The sequence below is a fragment of the Anomaloglossus baeobatrachus genome, chromosome 7 (genome assembly GCF_048569485.1).
Source record: "Anomaloglossus baeobatrachus isolate aAnoBae1 chromosome 7, aAnoBae1.hap1, whole genome shotgun sequence".
In the NCBI taxonomy this organism is placed as follows: domain Eukaryota; kingdom Metazoa; phylum Chordata; class Amphibia; order Anura; family Aromobatidae; genus Anomaloglossus; species Anomaloglossus baeobatrachus.
The window spans coordinates 258,896,801-258,921,516 of NC_134359.1; the positions used below are offsets into that span (position 1 = coordinate 258,896,801).

The 24,716-nt window shown below is 49.9% G+C and overlaps 1 protein-coding gene across 8 annotated transcripts in view; it reads left to right on the forward strand.

Annotated features, from left to right (window-relative positions):
- Positions 1 to 24,716, forward strand: part of SUN1 (Sad1 and UNC84 domain containing 1) — a 161,863-nt gene that overhangs the window by 126,231 nt on the left and 10,916 nt on the right. For all 8 annotated transcript variants that reach the window (XM_075318068.1, XM_075318065.1, XM_075318064.1 and 5 more), the window contains 8 exons: positions 1,634 to 1,708; positions 1,796 to 1,836; positions 2,510 to 2,642; positions 2,727 to 2,972; positions 3,116 to 3,200; positions 19,704 to 19,819; positions 20,751 to 20,918; positions 21,004 to 21,096. In XM_075318068.1, coding sequence (XP_075174183.1) covers positions 1,634 to 1,708; positions 1,796 to 1,836; positions 2,510 to 2,642; positions 2,727 to 2,972; positions 3,116 to 3,200; positions 19,704 to 19,819; positions 20,751 to 20,918; positions 21,004 to 21,096 — 957 coding nt within the window. The remainder of the gene's footprint in view (positions 1 to 1,633; positions 1,709 to 1,795; positions 1,837 to 2,509; positions 2,643 to 2,726; positions 2,973 to 3,115; positions 3,201 to 19,703; positions 19,820 to 20,750; positions 20,919 to 21,003; positions 21,097 to 24,716) is intronic.

The window sequence follows — 24,716 nt, forward strand, 5'->3', positions numbered from 1 at the left end:
CAATGGGGACAGTGTTGCCAATGTATGTAAAGCGCTGTGGAATTAATAGCGCTATATAAATGAATACAATTATTATTATTAATAGTTACTATCCACAAGATAGGTGATACATGTATCATTGTCAAGACCCAGTATCCATGAGAATGGGGTTTCTGTGTCGCCCGTGTGAATAGAGCCGTCACCTATTCCCACTATGTACTCTCCACTATGGGAGCGGTAGATTGTGAATGGAGAACATGCTGCACTTACTCTGGGGACATGGGACCTTCATTCCCGTCATCGGTCAGTGAGGATTCCAGCAGTCAGATACCCACCAATCATACATTTAGCAGCCTATAAATATAACCCCTATACACACATGGCCTTGAATTGTTCCCGCTGAAGCACCAGGAAATGTTGATGCTAAAAACTGGAGTCACCCAAGTTGAACAGTTAAAGGGAATCTGTCACCAGGTTTTTGTCACCTAATCTGCGAGCAGCATAATGTGGAGACAGATACCCTGATTCCAGCAATGTGTCACTTATTGGGCTGCTTAGTGTAATTTTGATAAAATCACTGATTAACCAGCAGTAGATTATCATTACAGGACTACTTGGCGTGCTGCAGGTAGTCCAGCATATTTATGAGCTCTGTATAACTGCTAGATCTGCAGGAGAGAAAACATTGATTTTATCAAAATGACAGCAAACAGCTCAGTAAGAGACACATCACTGGAATCTGAGTCTGTCTCTACATTATGCTGCTCTCTGAGTAGCAAACACCTGGTGACAGATTCACTTCAATGATTACCGTCCTACTTAATCGGCCTCCATTGTAGCGATGCTTACTTCAGTCTATTTTTTTTTTTTTTTTGCTGCATTTACAGCAACTCTTGTGGATTATCTTACAAAAATATAAAGCCGGTTGTACACATTATCAGGATGTCCTGACTGGCCCCAAAAATCGGGCTCTTGGATTTCAGAACACTCAATCCTTTTGCACTCTCGGGAGATAAGCCACCACCAGATGTGGCCGGCAGCAGCTTATGCGCCTCCGATCGCAACACGTACATGCTCCATTGAGGCAAGCAAGCTTGTGTAAGGGATCGGAAGGGATCACTGCTGGGCAAACAAAACTACAGCCACCAACTATCTAAATCCGATTTCGCACATCTGACATTCACGTTTCGACTACATATTGCGACGCCCAGACCGGCTGCAAGTCATCCGACCCAAACTCAACAGGCTCATATATGCCTTTGTGGCTGGTCTGGACTTCGACCTCCTTACGTCAGCTGTAGGAAACCAGCTCATGACATTTGGTTAGCTTTACGGAGGACACCCGGTAACGTTCTCCTGGAAATTATACATTTCTGTCCGGCTGAGGGTTGACGCCTGGAGGAGGAGACAAAGAACGTTAATTCTTATCCATTGGTGAGAGCCGCAGAGGGGCTCGCAACGCCGGTTTCCCTACACTCCCATGTTAATATTGTGCTCATCACCCGGCCTTTTATTTTACGAAGCTGCATTGACGTATATAATTGGTACTGCCAAGTAAACGATGTGCCTTATGTAAACGACGCACTAGATTGTTGGTTTTTTTGCAGTCAATTGTAATATTCACTTGGACTGATCAATACTTTTCTCATCTTAGGAAGATGACTCTATCAGTAGGAATCATGAAGCCCGAATATTACACCTAGAGGCTCTACTAACCAAACTATCAGAGGTATTTACACTGGATTTTACCCTAGAATCTCGCTAAATAATGGAACGTCTTGGGTGTGACACATGTTCATCCTTTTAAACCTTTCAGGCCATTGCAGAAGACCGGAAACAAGCTCAGTCAAATGCAAGGTAAATGTTTAGTGGAACATCTATCCTATGAATTTGTAAGCCGTAGATAAAGATTGAAGGGCCGGAAGGGAGAAACACGCAAATTGTTGATTTTTTTTTTTCCTCTGGGAAGAGGCCTTTTAAGGTGAACCTGACAACTTGTACATGCTCCCCGATCCACAGGCAGCCGGCATGGCGGTGTGATCTCTGCCAGGTATGTTTGACTCACGCATTTCAGCTGTTCTTGGTCCCGGTGGTGGCAGCTGGACATGCTGTTCCAAAGCTACCCTGTCTTCTGATAACGGGAGCAGCAGGGTACTGCACATCCTCCTCTTATTGATTCACATGGGAGGCGGATGTGCAGTACCCGGGAACAGCCGCTATCGATTGATGGGGAAGCTCTGGAGCGGATCATTCCCTGCTGCCAACTCTGAGACGGCTGATCAGCGGGGGTGTCGGATCCCGGATCAGGCAGCATGTACCTGCTGTCAGGTTCTCTTCTAAAGGGTCAGATGTTGACTTAGGAGATAGCTAGCTTCTTAGGCGGCCCTAGCCAGTTAGTGGTCTTCCCTCGGTCTTCCCTCGGTCTTCCCTCGGTCTTCCCTCGGTCTTCCCTCGGTCTTCCCTCGGTCTTCCCTGTTGGCCATAGATAATTTTGAGTCTGGACTTATGAGTAACTTCTTTTCATGTGCAGTGAAGGAATCGCAGATGTGAATCTTTTACGAAGCCGGATTGAAAGTCTGGAACAAAATTTTGAGGCATATAAAGCCGAATTTCTGAAAGAGCAGAGGCCGAGCTGTGATCTGCCAGACTGCGTTCTCCAGAAGGTAACGGCTACTGCCTGTATATATGAATTGGCCGTATGTGCTGTGTACGGTTTACCTGTAATTGGCGTATTTATTGCTCATTAGGTGGATGCCCGGGTGAGAGAATATGTCCAAATGATGTTTGGGAGCCACGCAAACTTGCCCGAGGCGTTGTTACAGTGGCTTTCTGCCAACTTTGTAAGCAACGAAGACTTTAGCGCCAGACTCCAAGAATTGGAGTTTCATCTACTGAGGAACATCACACATTACGTCTCTCTTACTGGAAAGGTGCCAACATCAGAAATGGTGGAAGAGACGGTGAGAGGAGGGATAGCTGGCATCACTGAGAAGGTATGAGGCCGTGAATCGTGAATATATGCCGATTTAATCAGATATCATGATCAGCGCACGACATCTGGACCTGGGGTAAACACCTCGCAGATGTCTTTCCTCTTGCGTGCAGATTATACATCGATGTCATTTTCTGTTTACAGGAAGCGCGTGTTATTGTGAATAATGCTCTGAAGCTTTACTCCCAAGACCGCACAGGCATGGTGGACTTTGCACTGGAATCTGGAGGTAAACTTCTCTTTTGACTCTTAAACGTAATCTGTCAGCAGAAAATGACCTATTCTTTAAAGGGAACCAACCAGCAGGATTTTCATATATAAAGTAAAGCCAGTGCTATACTTGGGCTAGGATGCTGAATGTAAGCATAGCTTTTATTCAGGGATTGGATGTTTTATTTCAGAATTATGTGCAAGTGAAGTTCCAGCAATGCACTGCTATTTGATTGACAGGTGCATCCGGCCGGCGGTGACCCCTGCAGCAGCTGCTTCCGGGTCGGCTGTGTCGCGCATAATGAATATGCGCGACAGTAATCAGCCGGCTTAGAAGCAGCAGGGAGGACGGGCTGCAGAGGAAAAATGTTTATTTTTTTTAAATGCACGTTTTTTTCTGGCACGTGTTTCACGGACCACACCACTGCGTGGTCCGTGGGACATCAGTGATGCCAGAAAAAAATGGACATGTCTCCGTGCGGCAATCCACGCACACGCGGGTAGGCCGCACGGAGACACGTGCAGTGACAAATCACTGACGTGTGAGCAGACCCATTCATTATAATGGGTCTGCGTATGTCAGGGATTCTGGTACGTTTAAAAAAAAGCACAAACGTACCAGAATCACTGACGTGTGAAAGGGGCCTAACAGAGCTATGATTCCTAAACCCTTTCTCCGATTTGGATGTGAAAACTCTCATATTGCAGCTGGGAGTGTGCACTTTCAGCCCATATTATATATATAATTGTATTTCTTCGGCGCTCTATTGGGAGACCCAGACGATTGGGTGTATAGCACTGCCTCCGGAGGCCACACAAAGCAATTACACTAAAAAGTGTAAGGCCCCTCCCCTTCTGGCTATACACCCCCAGTGGGATCACTGGCTCACCAGTTTTCTGCTTTGTGCGAAGGAGGTCAGACATCCACGCATAGCTCCACTGTTTGTAGTCAGCAGTAGCTGCTGGCTATATCGGATGGAAGAAAAGAGGGCCCATATGGGGCCCCCAGCATGCTCCCTTCTCACCCGCGGTGGTGCTTGTAAGGTTGAGGTACCTATTGCTGGTACAGAGGCTGGAGCCCACATGCTGTTTTCCTTCCACATCCCCTGGAGGGCTCTGTGGAAGTGGGATCTTGCCGGCCCCCAAGCCCTGGGGCCGGGCTCCATCCACAGACCCAGAGAACCTGCTGGATTTGGAGCGGGAGTGCCGTTCAGGGACAAGGCCCTGCAACTTTCAGGTACTCTGTGTCCCCGGCAGGCACGGACACTCTCAAGGCTTGCTGAGCGTTATAGTGCGCCGGGGACAGTAGCGCTGTGCGCTGGGGTTAGGTCACTGCAGCTTTGCTGAGTGACGTTACATGTTGGGAACTACTGCGCCGACCGCTCCTGGAGCGGCGGCGCACCTGCGACTTGTAGTGCGCCGGGGACTTTGCGCCGACCGCGCTTTTACGGCGGCGGCGCTTCTAACTTTAGCCCCCGGCTTCTGCGGCCTAGCGCCGCTTCGTTCCCGCCCCCACCCTGTCAATCAGGGTAGGGGAGAAACTCTGCTCAATTGGCAGCGCCGAGGGCTGGAGCTTTATTTACATGCTCCAGCCCTCTCACTAGGCACAGGGGGAAGCAGACTTCCCGCTCTTCGTCGGTGTACGCCCAGGGCCCGCCCCCCCTCTCCACAAGGACGCCGGCAGCCATTACACATGCGGTCTGGCTGGGGAAAGGCAGCAGGCTCTGGGAGACCCAGACTAGAGGGATTTCTGGCGACCACACACCGCTCCTAAGCGGGCGGTAAGCAGCACAGTAGTGCTGGCCCCTCTAGTGCCTCAGTGATATATTAGTGTACTTTTGTCTTGGTACCATATATATATATATATATATATATATATATATATATATTTATATAGTGCACTGTAAGGTCGCTTCTTGGCTGGACACCCTGTACTGCTCTGAGGAGGCAGCAACATGTCATCCGCAAAACGCAAGGCTGCCAAGGCACGGGCTGTGTACACTGTTTGTACTGCATGTGGGGCTGATCTACCGGCAGGCTCCAATGACTCACATTGTGTGCAATGTTCAGTCCCAGTGGCACTTCGTCAGCCAGAGCCTATTGTGGTGGTAGCCCAGGCAGAGACGCCTGTGAACCCTGCCCCGGTGACGGGGACAGACTTTGCAGTGTTTGCTGATAAAATGTCTGTGACTATGACAAAAATCCTGGAGACCTTGCAGGCCAGGCCAGTTCCTCAGACCATGGCCACTGCTGTGTCTATGCTCTCCGGTCCCCCTCAGTTGGAACTAATCCGTACTTCAAGGGGGTCTCAAGCATCACAAGCTGAGGTCTCTGACTCAGATGACAGTCCCAGGCAGCCTAAGCGAGCTCGCTGGGAAAGACCCTCGACGTCATCACACTGCTCAGGGTCTCAGCGAGAAGAGTCTCTCTGTGATGAGACTGAGGACGGTGATCAGGATTCTAATCCTGAGGCCCCTCTCAATCTGGATGCCCCTGATGGTGACGCCATGGTTAATGACCTTATATCGGCGATTAATAGACTGTTGGATATTTCTCCCCCAGCCCCTTCTGCAGAGGAGGCAGCTGCACAGCAGGAGAAGTTCCATTTCCTGTATCCCAAGCGTAAATTAAGTGCTTTTTTGGACCACTCTGACTTCAGAGAATCAATCCAGAAGCACGACGCTCATCCAGACAAGCGTTTCTCTAAACGTTCTAAGGATACCCGTTATCCTTTTCCCTCTGAAGTGGCCAAACGCTGGACCCAGTGTCCAAAGGTGGATCCCCCAATTTCCAAGCTTGCGGCTAGATCCATAGTCGCAGTAGAGGATGGCGCTTCACTTAAAGATGCCAACGACAGACAGATGGACCTTTGGTTGAAATCTGTCTATGAAGCTATCGGCGCGTCGTTTGCTCCAGCATTCGCGGCCGTGTGGGCACTCCAAGCTATTTCAGCTGGTCTGGCACAGGTGGATGCTATCATGCATCCAGCAGTACCGCAGGTGGCGTCCCTAACTTCGCAAATGTCTGCGTTTGCGACCTATGCTATCAATGCTGTCCTAGAATCTACGAGCCGTACCTCTATGGCGGCCGCCAATCTGTGGTTTTGCGCAGAGCCTTATGGTTAAAGGACTGGAAAGCAGATGCTGGTTCCAAAAAATGCTTAACCAGCTTGCCATTATCTAGAGACAGGCTGTTTGGTGAGCCATTGGCTGAAATCATAAAACAGTCCAAGGGTAAGGACTCTTCCTTACCACAGCCCAGAGCAAGTAAACCTCAACAGAAAAAGTGGCAGTCGAGGTTTCGGTCCTTTCGAGGCTCGGGCAAGGCCCAGTTCTCCTCGTCCAAAAGGACTCAGAAAGAACAAGGGAGCTCAGATTCCTGGCGGGCTCACTCACGCCCCAGGAAAGCAAATGGAGGAACCGCTTCCAAAGCGGCTACCTCATGACTTTCGGCCTCCTCCCTCCGCATCCTCGGTCGGTGGCAGGCTCTCCCGCTTTTGCGACATTTGGCTGTCACAGGTCAAAGACCGGTGGGTAACAGACATTCTGTCTCGCGGGTACAGAATCGAGTTCAATTCTCGGCCTCCACTTCGGTTCTTCAGAACCTCCCCACACCCCAACCGAGCAGATGCCCTGCTGCAGGCGGTGGACTCTCTAAGAGCAGAAGGAGTCGTGATCCCTGTCCCCCCTCGGGAACGGGGGCGAGGATTTTACTCCAATCTCTTTGTGGTTCCAAAAAAGGACGGCTCCTTCCGTCCTGTTCTGGACCTAAAACTGCTCAACAAGCATGTGAACGCCAGGCGGTTCCGGATGGAATCCCTCCGCTCAGTCATTGCCTCAATGTCTCAAGGAGATTTCCTAGCATCAATAGACATCAAAGATGCTTATCTCCACGTGCCGATTGCTACAGAGCACCAATGCTTTCTACGCTTCGTGATAGGAGACGACCATCTTCAGTTCGTAGCTCTGCCATTTGGTCTGGCGACAGCCCCTCGGGTGTTCACCAAGATCATGGCGGCAGTGGTAGCAGTCTTGCACTCTCACGGACACTCTGTGATCCCTTACTTGGACGATCTACTGGTCAAGGCACCCTCTCAAGAGGCATGCCAACTCAGCCTGAATGTTGCACTGGAGACTCTCCAGGCGTTCGGGTGGATCATCAACTTCCCAAAGTCAAATCTGTCACCGACCCAATCACTAACGTATCTTGGCATGGAGTTTCATACTCTCTCAGCGATAGTGAAGCTTCCGCTGGACAAGCAGCGGTCTCTACAGACTGGGGTGCAGGCTCTCCTTCAAAGTCAGCCGCACTCCTTAAGACGCCTCATGCACTTCCTCGGGAAGATGGTGGCGGCAATAGAGGCGGTTCCGTTTGCGCAGTTTCATCTGCGTCCACTTCAATGGGACATTCTCCGCCAATGGGACGGGAAGTCAACATCCCTGGACAGGAAAGTCTCCCTTTCCCAGACGGCCAAGGACTCTCTGCAGTGGTGGCTTCTTCCCACCTCATTATCACAGGGAAGATCCTTCCTGCCACCGTCTTGGGCGGTGGTCACGACAGACGCGAGTCTGTCAGGGTGGGGAGCAGTCTTTCTCCACCACAGGGCTCAGGGTACGTGGTCTCAGCAGGAGTCCACCCTTCAGATCAATGTTCTGGAAATCAGAGCAGTGTATCTTGCCCTACTAGCCTTCCAGCAGTGGCTGGAAGGAAGGCAGATCCGAATTCAGTCGGACAACTCCACAGCGGTGGCATACATCAACCACCAAGGGGGGACACGCAGTCGGCAAGCCTTCCAGGAAGTCCGGCGGATTCTGATGTGGGTGGAAGCCACAGCCTCCACCATATCCGCGGTTCACATCCCCGGCGTAGAAAACTGGGAAGCAGACTTCCTCAGTCGCCAGGGCATGGACGCAGGGGAATGGTCCCTTCACCCAGACGTGTTTCAGGAAATCTGTCGCCGCTGGGGGGTGCCGGACGTCGACCTAATGGCGTCACGGCACAACAACAAGGTCCCAACCTTCATGGCACGGTCTCGCGATCAAAGAGCGCTGGCGGCAGACGCCCTAGTGCAAGATTGGTCGCAGTTCCGGCTCCCTTATGTGTTTCCACCTCTGGCACTCTTGCCCAGAGTGCTACGCAAGATCAGATCCGATTGCAGCCGCGTCATACTTGTCGCCCCAGACTGGCCGAGGAGGGCGTGGTATCCGGATCTGTGGCAGCTCACAGTCGGCCAACCGTGGGCACTCCCAGACCGACCAGACTTACTGTCCCAAGGGCCGTTTTTCCATCGGAATTCTGCGGCCCTGAACCTGACTGTGTGGCCATTGAGTCCTGGATCCTAACGTCTTCAGGATTGTCCCAAGGGGTCGTTGCCACCATGAGACAGGCTAGGAAGCCCACGTCCGCTAAGATCTACCACAGAACGTGGAGGATATTTTTATCCTGGTGCTCTGCTCAGGGAGTGTCTCCCTGGCCATTTGCATTGCCTACCTTTCTTTCTTTCCTGCAATCTGGGTTAGAAAAGGGTTTGTCGCTCGGCTCCCTTAAAGGTCAGGTCTCGGCGCTATCCGTCTTTTTTCAGAGGCGTTTGGCACGCTTTCCTAAGGTGCGCACGTTCCTACAGGGGGTTTGCCATATCGTACCCCCGTACAAGCGGCCGTTAGATCCATGGGATCTGAACAGGGTACTAGTTGCCCTCCAGAAGCCGCCCTTCGAGCCTCTGAGGGAGGTTTCACTCTCTAGACTATCACAGAAAGTGGCTTTTCTAGTAGCGATCACATCTCTTCGGAGAGTGTCTGAGCTAGCAGCGCTGTCTTCCAAGGCTCCCTTCCTGGTCTTCCACCAGGACAAGGTAGTGCTGCGCCCCATTCAGGAGTTTCTCCCGAAGGTGGTATCCTCTTTTCATCTTAATCAGGATATCTCTTTGCCTTCGTTTTGTCCTCATGCAGTTCATCGGTATGAGAAGGATTTACATTTGTTAGATCTGGTGAGAGCACTCAGAATCTACATTTCCCGCACGGCGCCCCTGCGCCGTTCGGATGCACTCTTTGTCCTTGTCGCTGGTAAGCGCAAAGGGTCGCAGGCTTCCAAGGCCACCCTGGCTCGATGGATCAAAGAACCAATTCTTGAAGCCTACCGTTCTGCTGGGCTTCCGGTTCCATCAGGGCTGAAGGCCCATTCTACCAGAGCCGTGGGTGCGTCCTGGGCATTGCGACACCAGGCTACGGCTCAACAGGTGTGCCAGGCAGCTACCTGGTCGAGTCTGCACACTTTCACCAAACATTATCAGGTGCATACCTATGCTTCGGCGGACGCCAGCCTAGGTAGAAGAGTCCTGCAGGCGGCAGTTGCCTCCCCGTAGGGGAGGGCTGTCTTGCAGCTCTAACATGAGGTATTTCTTTACCCACCCAGGGACAGCTTTTGGACGTCCCAATCGTCTGGGTCTCCCAATAGAGCGCCGAAGAAGAAGGGAATTTTGTTACTTACCGTAAATTCCTTTTCTTCTAGCTCTTATTGGGAGACCCAGCACCCGCCCTGTTGTCCTTCGGGATTTTTGGTTTGTTTGCGGGTACACATGTTGTTCATGTTGAACGGTTTTCAGTTCTCCGATGTTACTCGGAGTGAATTTGTTTAAACCAGTTATTGGCTTTCCTCCTTCTTGCTTTTGCACTAAAACTGGTGAGCCAGTGATCCCACTGGGGGTGTATAGCCAGAAGGGGAGGGGCCTTACACTTTTTAGTGTAATTGCTTTGTGTGGCCTCCGGAGGCAGTGCTATACACCCAATCGTCTGGGTCTCCCAATAAGAGCTAGAAGAAAAGGAATTTACGGTAAGTAACAAAATTCCCTTCTTTGTCGCTCTATTGGGAGACCCAGACAATTGGGTGTATAGGCTATGCCTCCGGAGGCCGCACAAAGTATTACACTCAAAAGTGTTAAGCCCCTCCCCTTCTGCCTATACACCCCCCGTGCTCCCACGGGCTCCTCAGTTTTTTGCTTTGTGCGAAGGAGGTCAGACACGCACGCACAGCTCCACAGATTGGTCAGCAGCAGCTGCTGACCATGTCGGATGGAAGAAAAGTGGGCCCATATAGGGCCCCCAGCATGCTCCCTTCTCACCCCACTCTTGTCGGCGGTGTTGTAAGGTTGAGGTATCCATTGCGGGTACGGAGGCTGGAGCCCACATGCTGTTTTCCTTCCCCATCCCCCTCAGGGCTCTGGTGGAAGTGGGATCCTATCGGTCTCCAGGCACAGGAGACCGTGCTTCATCCACAACTCCTGTGGAGCCTGCTGGATAGGAGCCGGGTATCGTTCAGGGACATGGCCCTGCTACTTGGAGGTACTCTGTGTCCCCGTGGGGACCGCGCACAGCAACACTCCAGCTTTGCTGGGTGTGCTAGTGCACCGGGGACCACGGCGCTGACCGGGTTAATATGTGCCATTACACACTCAGCGTTGCTGAGTGTGTTTATGTATAGGGACTGCCGCACTGACCGCCGCTGCCAACTGCGGCGCGGCTGGGACTTGTAGTGCGCCGGGGACTTCCACGCCGGCCGCGCTTTTACGGCGGCCGCGTTTATTACTAGAGTCCCCGGCTTTTTGCGGCCTAGTTTCCTTTCCTCCCGCCCACAGCCCTGACAGGCAGGGGAAGGGCGGGACGCTGCACAGAACGAGCAGCACTGAGGGCTGGAGCATGCTTTGCATACTCCACTCCCCTCACTGTGCACAGTGCAGGCAGCAGTTCCCGCTCTTTCTGGGTCACGCCCACGGCTCTCTCCTCTCCTCAGGACGCATTCCTGTCAGCTCCTCGGACGCTGCAGAGGGGGACAAAATCTGGGAGACCCAGGCAGGGACTCTGGTGGCCTCACAACCGCTTTAAGCGGGTGGTAAGCAGCACCTGTGGTGCTAGCCCCATTGTGCAGTAGTGTAACATTATATGTTTATTTTACACCGTATAGTGCACAGTTGATTTCTGGCTATATACCCTATTGTGTTGCTCAGGGAAGATAATAGCATGGCGCCCACGAAAGGCAGGGGTGCCAAAACACAGGCTTATTATGTTGCCTGCGCTGCATGTACGACCCCGCTACCGGCAGGTTCCACTGACCCTCATTGTAGGCACTGTTCGGCCCCTGTGGCACTTACTCAGCCAGAGCCTCTGCTAGGGGGGGGCCCAGGGGGAGCCACCTGCTAACACTGTTCAGGTGACAGGGACGGAGTTTGCAAAACTCTCTGAGACTATGGCTAAGATACTGGAAGCCTTGCAGTCCAGACCGGTATCTCAGCACAGGGACTCTGTTGTTTCTTTGTTCCCTGGCCCACCTCAGCTGGACCAACAATGTCCTCCCGGGGTATCTCATGGATCCCAAGCTGAGGCTTCTGACAGACTAAGCGAGCTCGCTTAGATTTTCCCTCGACATCATCATATTGTTCAGGGTCTCAGCGAGGGGAATCGCTGGTTGATGACGCGGAAGTAGCTGATCAGGATTCTGATCCTGAGGCCGCTCTCAATCTTGATACTCCGGACGGGGACGCCATAGTGAACGACCTTATTGCGTCCATCAATCGTATGTTGGATATTTCTCCCTCAGCTCCTCCGGCGGAGGAGTCGGCTTCCCAGCAGGAGAAATTCCGTTTCAGGTTTCCCAAGCGTACACAGAGTATGTTTCTGGACCACTCTGATTTCAGAGAGGCAGTCCAGAATCACCATGCTTGTCCAGATAAGCGTTTTTCTAAGCGCCTTAAGGATGCACGTTATCCCTTTCCCCCTGACGTGGTCAAAAGTTGGGCTCAGTGTCCCAAAGTGGATCCTCCAATCTCCAGACTGGCAGCTAGATCCATACTTGCAGTGGAAGATGGGGCTTCACTCAAAGATGCCACTGACAGGCAGATGGAGCTCTGGTTGAAATCCATCTATGAAGCTATCGGCGCTTCTTTTGCCCCAGCATTCGCAGCCGTATGGGCGCTACAAGCTATCTCAGCAGGTCAAGCGCAAATTGACGCAGCCACACGCACGTCCGCGCCACAGGTGGCGTCCATAACCACTCAGACGTCGGCATTTGCGTCTTACGCTATTAATGCTATCCTGGACTCTGCGAGCCGTACGGCGGTTGCAGCCGCCAATTCGGTGGTACTCCGCAGGGCCTTGTGGCTACGGGAATGGAAGGCAGATTCTGTTTCCAAAAAGCGCTTAACCAGTTTGCCAATTTCTGGCGAACGATTGTTTGGCGAGCGTTTGGATGAAATCATCAAACAATCCAAGGGAAAGGATACATCCTTACCCCAGCCCAAACCGAACATACCCCAACAGAGGAAGGGGCAGTCGAGGTTTCGGTCCTTTCGGGGCGCGGGCAGGTCCCAATTCTCCTCGTCCAAAAGGCCTCAGAAAGATCAAAGGAACTCTGATGCATGGCGGTCTAAGTCACGTCCTAAACAGACCACCGGAGGTGCCGCTACCAAAGCGGCTTCCTCATGACTTTCGGCATCCTCACTCCGCATCCTCGGTCGGTGGCAGGCTCTCCCGCTTTTGCGACACCTGGCTGCCCCGGGTAAAAGACCGTTGGGTGAGAGACATTCTGTCTCACGGTTACAAGATAGAGTTCACCTCTCGTCCCCCGACTCGATTCTTCAGGTCATCCCCGCCTCCCGAACGAGCCGAGGCTCTTCTGCAGGCGCTGGGCATTCTGAAGGCAGGAGGAGTGGTGGTCCCGGTTCCTCTTCAGCAACAGGGCCACGGTTTTTACTCCAACTTGTTTGTGGTCCCAAAGAAGGACGGGTCTTTCCGACCTGTACTGGACCTGAAACTTCTCAACAAACACGTAAAGACCAGGCGGTTCCGGATGGAATCCCTCCGCTCCGTCATCGCCTCAATGTCCCAGGGAGATTTCCTTGCATCGATCGATATCAAAGATGCTTATCTCCACGTACCGGTTGCTCCAGAGCACCAGCGCTTCTTGCGCTTCGCCATAGGGAACGAACACCTGCAGTTCGTGGCACTGCCGTTCGGCCTGGCAACAGCCCCACGGGTTTTCACCAAGGTTATGGCTACTGTAGTAGCGGTCCTCCACTCTCAGGGTCACTCGGTGATCCCGTACTTGGACGATCTGTTGATCAAGGCACCCTCTCTAGAGGCATGCCAACACAGCCTCGACGCTACCCTGGAGACTCTCCAGAGTTTCGGGTGGATCATCAATTTTCCAAAGTCAAATCTGACACCGGCCCAATCGCTGACATACCTTGGCATGGAGTTTCATACCCTCTCAGCGATAGTGAAGCTTCCGCTGATCAAGCAGCGGTCACTACAGACAGGGGTACAATCTCTCCTTCAAGGTCGGTCACACACCTTGAGGCGCCTCATGCACTTCCTGGGGAAGATGGTGGCAGCAATGGAGGCAGTTCCTTTCGCGCAGTTTCACCTGCGTCCTCTTCAATGGGACATCCTACGCAAATGGGACAGGAAGCCGACGTCCCTCGACAGGAACGTCTCCCTCTCGCAGGCGACCAAAGCTTCCCTTCGGTGGTGGCTTCTTCCCACTTCATTATCGAAAGGGAAATCCTTCCTACCCCCATCCTGGGAGGTGGTCACGACGGACGCGAGTCTGTCAGGGTGGGGAGCGGTTTTTCTCCACCACAGGGCTTCAGGGTACGTGGACCCAGCAAGAGTCCTCGCTTCAGATCAATGTTCTGGAAATACGGGCAGTGTATCTTGCCCTGAAAGCGTTCCAGCAGTGGCTGGAAGGCAAGCAGATCAGAATTCAGTCAGACAATTCCACAGCGGGGGCATACATCAACCACCAAGGCGGCACACGCAGTCGGCAAGCCTTCCAGGAAGTCCGGCGGATTCTGCTGTGGGTGGAAGCCACGGCCTCCACCATCTCCGCAGTTCACATTCCAGGCGTGGAAAACTGGGAAGCAGATTATCTCAGTCGCCAGGGCATGGACGCAGGGGAATGGTCCCTTCACTCGGACGTGTTTCAGGAGATCTGTTGCCGCTGGGGGGTGCCGGACGTCGACCTCATGGCGTCCCGGCACAACAACAAGGTACCGGCGTTCATGGCACGGTCTCAAGATCCCAGAGCTCTGGCGGCAGACGCCTTAGTTCAGGATTGGTCGCAGTTTCAGCTCCCTTATGTGTTTCCTCCGCTGGCACTGTTGCCCAGAGTGTTACGCAAGATCAGGGCCGACTGCCGCCGCGTCATCCTCGTCGCTCCAGACTGGCCGAGGCGGTCGTGGTACCCGGATCTGTGGCATCTCACGGTCGGCCAACCGTGGGCACTACCAGACCGACCAGACTTGCTATCTCAAGGGCCGTTTTTCCATCTGAATTCTGCGGCCCTCAACCTGACTGTGTGGCCATTGAGTCCTGGATCCTAGCGTCCTCAGGGTTATCTCAAGACGTCATTGCCACTATGAGACAAGCTAGGAAACCAACGTCCGCCAAGATCTACCACAGGACGTGGAAAATTTTCCTGTCATGGTGCTCTGCTCAGGGTATTTCTCCCTGGCCTTTTGCCTTGCCCACTTTTCTGTCCTTCCTTCAATCTGGACTGGAAAAGGGTTTGTCGCTCGGCTCCCTTAAGGGACAAGTCTCAGCGCTCTGTGTTTTTCCAGAAGCGCCTAGCCAGACTTCCACAGGTACGCACGTTCCTGCAGGGGGTTTGTCACATCGTCCCTCCTTACAAGCGGCCGTTAGAACCCTGGGATCTGAACAGGGTGCTGATGGTTCTTCAGAAACCACCATTCGAGCCAATGAGGGATATTTCTCTCTCACGCCTTTCGCAGAAAGTGGTTTTTCTAGTAGCAGTCACATCACTTCGCAGAGTGTCTGAGCTAGCTGCACTGTCATGCAAAGCTCCCTTCCTGGTGTTTCACCAGGACAAGGTGGTTCTGCGTCCGGTTCCGGAATTTCTCCCTAAGGTGGTATCCCCCTTTCATCTCAATCAGGATATCTCCTTACCTTCTTTTTATCCTCATCCAGTTCACCAATGTGAAAAGGATTTGCACTTGTTAGATCTGGTGAGAGCACTCAGACTCTACATTTCTCGTACGGCGCCCCTGCGCCGCTCGGATGCACTCTTTGTCCTTGTCGCTGGCCAGCGTAAAGGGTCACAGGCTTCCAAATCAACCCTGGCTCGGTGGATCAAGGAGCCAATTATCGAAGCTTACCGTTCGGCTGGGCTTCCGGTTCCCTCAGGGCTGAAGGCCCATTCTACCAGAGCCGTGGGCGCATCCTGGGCTTTGAGGCACCAGGCTACGGCTCAGCAGGTGTGTCAGGCGGCTACCTGGTCGAGCCTGCACACTTTCACGAAGCACTATCAGGTGCATACCTATGCTTCGGCGGATGCCAGCCTAGGTAGACGAGTCCTTCAGGCGGCGGTTGCCCACCTGTAGGAAGAGGCCGTTTTACGGCTCTCTTACGAGGTATTATTTTACCCACCCAGGGACTGCTTTTGGACGTCCCAATTGTCGGTCTCCCAATAGAGCGACAAAGAAGAAGGGAATTTTGTTTACTTACCGTAAATTCCTTTTCTTCTAGCTCTAATTGGGAGACCCAGCACCCGCCCCTGTTTTTTTGTGTACACATGTTGTTCATGTTGAATGGTTTCAGTTCTCCGATATTCCTTCGGATTGAAGTTACTTTAAACCAGTTTATAATTCTTTTCCCTCCTTCTTGCTTTTGCACCAAAACTGAGGAGCCCGTGGTAGCACGGGGTGTGTATAGGCAGAAGGGGAGGGGCTTAACACTTTTGAGTGTAATACTTTGTGCGGCCTCCGGAGGCATAGCCTATACACCCAATTGTCTGGGTCTCCCAATTAGAGCTAGAAGAAAAGGAATTTACGGTAAGTAAACAAAATTCCCTTCTTCTGAACATGTTTTTGTAAACAGCTAAAATAACAAAACTTGTGTCACTGTCCAAATATTTCTGGACCTAACTGTATATATGCGCGCGCACACACACACACACACACACACACACACCACACACACACCACACACACACCACACACACCACACACACCACACACACCACACACACCACACACACCACACACACCACACACACCACACACACACCACACACACCACACACACCACACACACCACACACACCACACACACCACACACACCACACACACCACACACACACCACACACACCACACACACACACACACCACACACACACCACACACACACCACACACACACCACACACACACCACACACACACCACACACACACACACACACAATGTATGGATGTGTGTGTGTGTATATATAGATAGATAGATATAGATATATAGAGGTATATAGATAGATATATAGATAGATATATAGATAGATATAGATGGATGGATGGATAGATGATAGATGATAGATAGATAGATGATAGATAGATATATATATATATATATATATATATATATTTATATCTATGTGTGGATGTGTGTGTGTGTGTATATGTATTTCATTATTTAATTTTATTTTGTTCACCATACATCACTGATGCTTGCCATCTTCTGCCATTTCCATCGTTGCTTCAGTCCTCATTTGCATCACATGTCTGGAATTGTGACACACCGGATCACTGCAGCATTTGCTGCTTGGATCGGAAATCACTTCAGAACGCGGCTCTCGTAGACTCTTACATTAAAAGAAAATGTAGCAGTTGGCAGTGACTTGTGGTTGGTCAGAGGAGGGTCCAGAGTGGACTTGGGATTTTTTAGTACACACACTTCATCTAACCAGTGGCGAGTTGAGAAAAAAAAGTTGTAGTGGGGCATTAAGGCCTAGCACACACGGCGAGTAGTATGGAGTAATACCAATATTACTCTATGGGGCAACTCCCATGAGCGATTATTTTCTCAGCCCTAATCGGACGGAGAAAACAGTCGCAGCATGCTGCGGGTGCAGTGCGAGCTTGTTTCACTCGCACCCATTCAAGTCTATGGGGCGAGAGAAACATCGCACTGCACTCGAGTTACACCGGTGTAACGCAAGAACAGTGCGATTCTCCATCAGCCGGCAACGGGGGAGATAAATCCGGCCCTCCCCTTCGCAGCGCCGGCCCTCCCCTTCGCAGCGCCGGCCCTCCCCTTCGCAGCGCCGGCCCTCCCCTTCGCAGCGCCGGCCCTCCCCTTCGCAGCGCCGGCCCTCCCCTTCGCAGCGCCGGCCCTCCCCTTCGCAGCGCCGGCCCTCCCCTTCGCAGCGCCGGCCCTCCCCTTCGCAGCGCCGGCCCTCCCCTTCGCAGCGCCGGCCCTCCCCTTCGCAGCGCCGGCCCTCCCCTTCGCAGCTGTGGTCTGATCGCACGATCGGAGGACAGTAGCATGACACTCGGCTCCTGCTGTGCTGCGAGTGCAATCCTAGTGTCATGCGAGGACTCGCACATAACCCCGTGTGGCTGTTATTGTATTTATTAGGTCACTTTTTTGTTTGCGCTTTGGAAACTTCCTGATTTTGTTTAGAAACCAAACACCGGTTACAAAGATAAACAAGACTATATTTTCTACAAGTTTTCCATTGCTGAAAAGAACATGCTTGATATCACTTTTTATTGCAGTTGATGTTTATTTAGGTGGTTTCCTTTTTCCTTCTTTCCTAAAAATGTGATGACTTAAAAACCTCTAAGTTTCTGCCGTGCAAGGAACTATGAATGTTGCTGGACTTATTATTTTTTTTTTTTCTTTTTTCAATTGTTGCATTTTTTATAACAAAGATGCTCGGTTTCCTCTCTAGTGCATTCCTAGATAGTGCAGACCTAGCAGATACAACATCTTGTTTTTCCAGATTCCTGGGAAGCTTTTGAGCAGCTTTCTCAAGGTTCCCTTTAACACTTATGAACGCGAATGCCTGCAATGCAAAGTGAGGGGGGAAAAAAGCTCTTTAGTTACAACTCTTTAGGATGCCGGCTTGCCATAAGTAAGGGGAAACCTTTGCTGACTATGTTCAGTTGTGAACAACAGTCAAGACCTAGTCTCACTCACACAGTTGTTTGTCCCATTACAATGTATAATTGCAGGTAAGTTTTGGTTGTCCAGGGCCGAGGACAGGATAGAGGTGTATGCTACTGCTAAGGCCGGGGTCAGATGAGTGTATAGCATTGGATGTGAGAGAATCTGATATACTAATGACACTTAGCTAGTGATGAGCGAGGGCTCAAATGCTCGTTACTCGATTTGAGCAGGTCAGACCCTCAGACGGGCTCGAATATAATGGAGGCCTATGGGCAACTCGAGCATTTTCCCAGACTCTCCCCCACCCCTCAACAACTGAGCTCTGCTACATTTGCCTCAGAGAACTGTGACTCGTATCACTTAGTTGTGATCATTGCTAGAATCAGGGTCTCTGTCCCTTCATCATGTTGCTATCAGATTCCATAGCAAAAACACTGTCAGGTTAAGGCTGCTTTCACACTACGTTTTTTTTAGCATGCGTCATGAACGTTTTTTGCTGCAAAAGCGGATCCTGTTTTTGCAAAGAAAAACGCATGTTATTTTGCAGGATCCTGTCACTTTAAGTTTATGGGCGGGCATTGGAGTCATGTGATCGGGAGTGAGGGGAACTGAACGTGAAAGACTGGGAGCCGACATCTGACAGCTGTGGAGGCTCGTAACCAAGGTAAACAACGGGTAACTTGCTTGGATACCCGATATTTACATTGGTTACGAGCAGCTGCTAGGAGCCGGTTCCCTACACACGTAACTAAGATAAACATCGGGTAACTAAGACCGCGGTTACCCAATGTTTACCTTGGTTAGTGTCCTCCGCTCTTAGGCGGGGGAGAGTGGAGGGAGGGGGAGGGAGGGAGGGGGAGAGAGACTGATCACGCCAGGCTGGTTTCTGGGCATGCTCAGTAGAGCAAGCAGGATCCTGTCTATCAGCATGCCAGCGTTCACATGCGTTTGCATGCTGTTTAGTTAGGATCCAGCAATTTGCAGTATTTGGACGCAGCTCAAAAACGCTACAAGTAGCGTTTTTGAAAACCGATAAAAAAACTGCAAGTCGCTGGATCCTCACTATAACGCACACAAACGCAGGTGAACGCATGTTGACGCGAGTCCATTGTAAATGCATTGAAATGAAAACGCATTTGCACTGGATCCGTTTTTGCGTTAAAAAAACCGTTCATGACGGATGTTAAACGTAGTGTGAAAGCCGCCTAAGCTGAGCTAACTGCCTTCTAGTCATTTAATGCAATAGCTCAGGCTAGGAGACCTACTAGTTTGGCCAGTTAATACAATCCGGGCATGGTCCGTATTTCACAGACATGTATTTCACGTTTGGAGGATGATCAACATGGCTGCCACATTCCAAAAAACCTCTTCATATTTGCACAGTTGCGTGATAATGCACTTCATCCCCTACTGATGCCATTGAAGCTGAGCTGCAGTACCACACACAGCCTGTGGATAGATGTGGCGCTGTTTTTTTTTTTTTCTTCTAATTTTTTGCGTGAGTCATGTATATCACTGGTACGAATATTGTATCCTCTAACATAAAGCCAATGTTGTGTTACTGCTTCCTAGGTGGAAGTATCCTGGGTACAAGATGCTCTGAAACCTATGAGACAAAGACTGCACTTATGAGCTTATTTGGGATCCCATTGTGGTACTTATCTCAGTCCCCCAGAGTGGTAATTCAGGTGAGTCTGCGTCTCTGGCTGGTACCAAAATTAACTTCTTTACAACATTTCATGCAAGGTTACCTCATAGTTGGGAAGGAGTTCTCTCAAAATGCCGTACATTTCCGTCCTAGCGATCATGTGGGCACAGGAGCTGCTCCCGCACAATCACCACTGGGACCTCGGTAACTTATAGTCAAGCTCCGGCTGTCATGGCCAGGACCGGTGCCTTCACTGCTCCTGCTTTTTGACCGCCTAAATGCTGCAATCAATAGCAATCGCAGCATTTAGGAGGCTGGGAGAGTGAAGTGTGCTCCCTCTCCTACCTGATTGGGACCCCCACAAATTTTTATTCTTCCTTACAAAAAGTGGAATAGAAAGCGATCAAAAAAATATTGGGACCCAAAATGGTACCAATAAAAACGCCAACTCATCCTGATAAAAAACAAGCCCTCACATCACTGTAGGCAGAGAAATAGAAAAAGAAAAAAAACTATAGCCTTCAAAATTCGGTGATAGTAGCCAAACCTTGAAAAAAAAAATCTAATAAACCTGGTATCACTGTAATCACACTGTCCTGAGGAATAAAGCCGCCTAATCACTTATATCCTGTGAAGAACAGCGTAAACCATAAATAAATAAAACCAATTCTTCAACTGTTGCTCATTTTTCTTTCTGCCTCCTAAACATCGCAGTGAGGCTCGGCTCACATTTATCCTGCGCTTTACACTGAGCGCTTATATCAAGGTTTGCCTTAAAAAAGATTTCATTTTTATGTGAATCTTTTAATGTATAATGAAAGTTTTAACATCAGCCATTGATTTGCTTGTTAGGAGCGATGTCCAGATAATCTCCTAGCTATAGCCTGCAGTAAATATGCTGTAAATACCTAGAGGACAGCCGGCTGGAGTGTAGCCATCTACTAATAGTGACTTATGCCTTCCTGTTCCAGCCTGACATGCATCCTGGTAACTGCTGGGCCTTTAAAGGGGCTCAGGGATATTTGGTGGTGCGACTTTCCATGGAAATATTTCCGACGGCCTTCTCACTGGAGCATATTCCAAGGTCTATGTCTCCGACCGGGAACATCACAAGCGCTCCGAAGGACTTTGCTGTATATGTAAGTAAAGGTGTGATGTATGCTTAGTATTTCTAAATTGCACATTCACTTTCTGATGGAGCTGACGCGTTTCTCTGCTTATAAGGGCTTGGAAAACGAGTATCAAGAAGGTGGCACCCTGTTAGTCCAGTCTATGTACAATGAAGATGGAGAGCCTCTGCAAGTATTCCAGGTCACGGTAAGATGGTCTTTAATTCTAGTGTCCAATGAGACCAGAGGTGACGTACGTGCATTACAGTAGTATGAACGTGAACAGAACCAGTAGGTTACAGCTCATAACTGCTTTGACCTTACAAAACCGCACTATTAGATGTCTCATGGTGTGGCTTAACCGGGCATGTGAGTGGTTGCCCAACAGGAGAGCTCCGATGACCGCTTGCCAGTAGCTCCACTGTGTCATCATATCGGTACTATACAGCTCAACAGAAACAATGCCAGCAGGTACCAGAACAGCAGGTACTGCTGCCTACACTGCAGTGGCAAAGTTGCTTAATTTTACCAGAACGCCCCTTAAATGGAACCTGTCACCTACTCACCGGCAGGGTAATCTGATCCGGTTCAATGGACGTCGCTGGCCTTGACCCGTCACCACCTCTATCCTTTTGATGGTTGTCCTCCGTCTTGTTTTTTTGCTTTGTGTGGATGACACATTCTATGTCATCCACAGTGTCCTCCATTGCGCACACGCACTTCTCTTTTCGCTATGCTGAGGACAGATTAAAGTATTTGTAGTGCGTGTGGTCTGGCGTTCTATGACCTTTCTCCGCGCCTGCACGTTACAGTGCTTTCCTCTGCCCACAGCAGGGAGGAGAGAAGCGCGCCTGCGCGGGACAATGGAGGACACTGTGGATGACTTAAAACGTGTCATTCACACAAAGCAAGACCGAGGACAGAGACTCAAGGATAGAGGCATCGGGTCAAGACCAGCGATGCCCATTGGATCAGACTGCCCCACAGTTAAATATAGATGACAGGTTCCCTTTAAACAATCCCCATTTGCATAGGGATTGCAGACAGAGCTGGACAGTATTACTGCACAACCCCTAAAACTAAGTGGACTCTGAGTGAACTTCAGTTGCATGCTGGGGTAATCCACTTATCCTGCAGCTTCAGCCTGGAGCACCATGCCCTGTCATTAACCCCGACCAGTCTGTAGCTGAAGCCATGCTGATGGATGTATTTATTGCAGTGACATAATTCAGCTCAGCCTTATCCTCACTTACTGAACGAATGAGTCTGCTAAAGGTTGATCCATCACACATGTGGCAGGGTCTCCAAAAAGTAACAGATCACACGACTGAAGCAGAAGTCAGAACCGGTGATCTGGAGGATAATCTGCTGCATTAATGTCTTTGTGCTGGTAGAGGAGCATACGGATAACATAGGCTCACTATACTATATTTTTTAGGCCATACGAGGGGCTGCTGATAAGTCTTTGGCTGTGTGATTTTTTTTTTTTTGTTTTGTTTCTATGGTAACGAATGTAACACACATGAAAGCCTTATGTGACTTATTTGTTTTCAAAAAGTTGTGTTTGTTGCTTATGGCAACAGTGTTCTACGCACGCGGGAAAACAAAATGGCGGAGTCTAATGCGATATTCACAGCAACTGAGAGCTGAGGAGGGATAAAACTCTTCTTTCTGCAAGGAAAGTCCGTGAAGGATCTTCATGGTGATATGTCGCAGACATTGGGGGATCAATGCCCTTCATATTCCTCAGTTAAGAACTGGATTGCCAAATTTTAAAACTGGCCACTTCAGCACCAACGATGAGGGACGACCAGAGTGGTGGTTGTTCCGGAGATCGTTGATGCTGTGCACAACCTCATACTGGAGAATCAACGAATTTCAGTTAAAGCAATAGCAGATATCATGGGGATTTCCCGTGAACGTGTTTGTGTCATTATCCATGAACATTTGGACATGAGGAAGCGATCTGCAAAGTGGGCCCCGAAATGTTTGACAACAGATCAGAGAAGCAGCGAGTGACAACTTCCCGGTCCATTTGTCAGCGTTTCTGGACTGATAAGAACTTCCTGGATCGACTGGTCACTATGGATGAGACCTGGATTTCTTTGTATGACCCTTAACCCCTTCACCCCCGGCCACTAAAACACCCTAATGACCGGGCCATTTTTTACAATTCTGACCAGTGTCACTTTGACAGGTTATAACTCTGGAACGCTTCAACGGATCCTGGCGATTCTGAGATTGTTTTTTCGTGACATATTGTACTTCATGTCAGTGGTAAATTTAGGCCGATATTTTTTGCGTTTATTTGTGAAAATTTAGGAAATTTGGCGAAAATTTTGAAAATTTCGCAATTTTCAAACTTTGAAAATTTATGCCCATAAATCTGAGAGATATGTCACACAAAATAGTTACTAAATAACATTTCCCACTTGTCTACTTTACACCAGCGCAATTTTCGAAACAAATTTTTTTTCCGTTAGGAAGTTAGAAGGGGTCAAAGGTCATCAGCAAATTCTCATTTTTCCAACAAAATTTACAAAATAATTTTTTTTAGGGACCACATTACATTTGAGGTGACTTTGAGAGGCCTAGGTGACAGAAAATACCCAAAAGTGACCCCATTCTAAAAACTACACCCCTCACACTGCTCTGTAGCTTTTTTTTTCACAAGGGTAACAGGAAAAAATGCACCATAAAATGTATTGTGCATTTTCTCCTGAGTACGCAGATACCTCATATGTGGTGGAAATCAAATCTTTGGACACATGGCAGTGCTCGGAAGGCAAGGAGCGCCATTTGAATTTTTGAGTGCAAAATTAGCTGCACTCATTAGCGGACGCCATGTGGGGTATGAAGACCCCCTGAGGTGCCTAAACAATGGAGCTCCCCCACAAGTCACCCCATTTTGGAAACTAGAGCCCTCAAATAATTTTTCTAGATGTTTGGTGAGCATTTTGAACACCTATTGGCTTCACAGAAGTTTATAGCGTTGAGCCGTGAAAAAAAAAAAAAATTTTTTTACCACAAAACGGTTGCTTCAACTAGGTAGCTTTTTTTTTCACAAGGCTATCAGGAAAAAATGCACCATAAAATGTATTGTGCATTTTCTCCTGAGTACGCAGATACCTCATATGTGGTGGAAAGTAATTGTTTGGGCGCATGGCGGGGCTCAGAAGAGAAGGAGCGCCATTTGACAGCAAAATTGGTTGGAATCATTAGCGGACGCCATGTCACGTTTGGAGACCCCCTATGGTGCCTAAACAGTGGAGATCCCCCACAAGTGACACCATTTTGGAAACTAGAGCCCTCAAATAATTTTTCTAGATGTTTGGTGAGCACTTTGAACACCTGGGGGCTTCACAGAAGTTTATAGCGTTGAGCCGTGAAAAGAAAAATTTTTTCTTTTACCACAAAACGGTTGCTTCAACTAGGTAGCTTTTTTTTTCACAAGGCTATCAGGAAAAAATGCACCATAAAATGTATTGTGCATTTTCTCCTGAGTACGCAGATACCTCATATGTGGTGGAAAGTAATTGTTTGGGCGCATGGCGGGGCTCAGAAGAGAAGGAGCGCCATTTGACTTTTCAAACGCACAGACGCAGTGCACTGATCGGCCGCTGCAGGACGCACGGTCGGATGCGATAAAAAAAAGCGTCGGGGATACGTAAAAAAAAAAAGTCACGCCAAAAATTGACCATGGATGCAGATACGTTATGTGCATCCCTGATCAGCGCTTGGTGGGATGCACGGACGGATGCGATACAAAAAGCGTCGCAAATACGGAAAAAAGTCACGCCAAAAATTGAGCAGGGATGCCGATCCGTT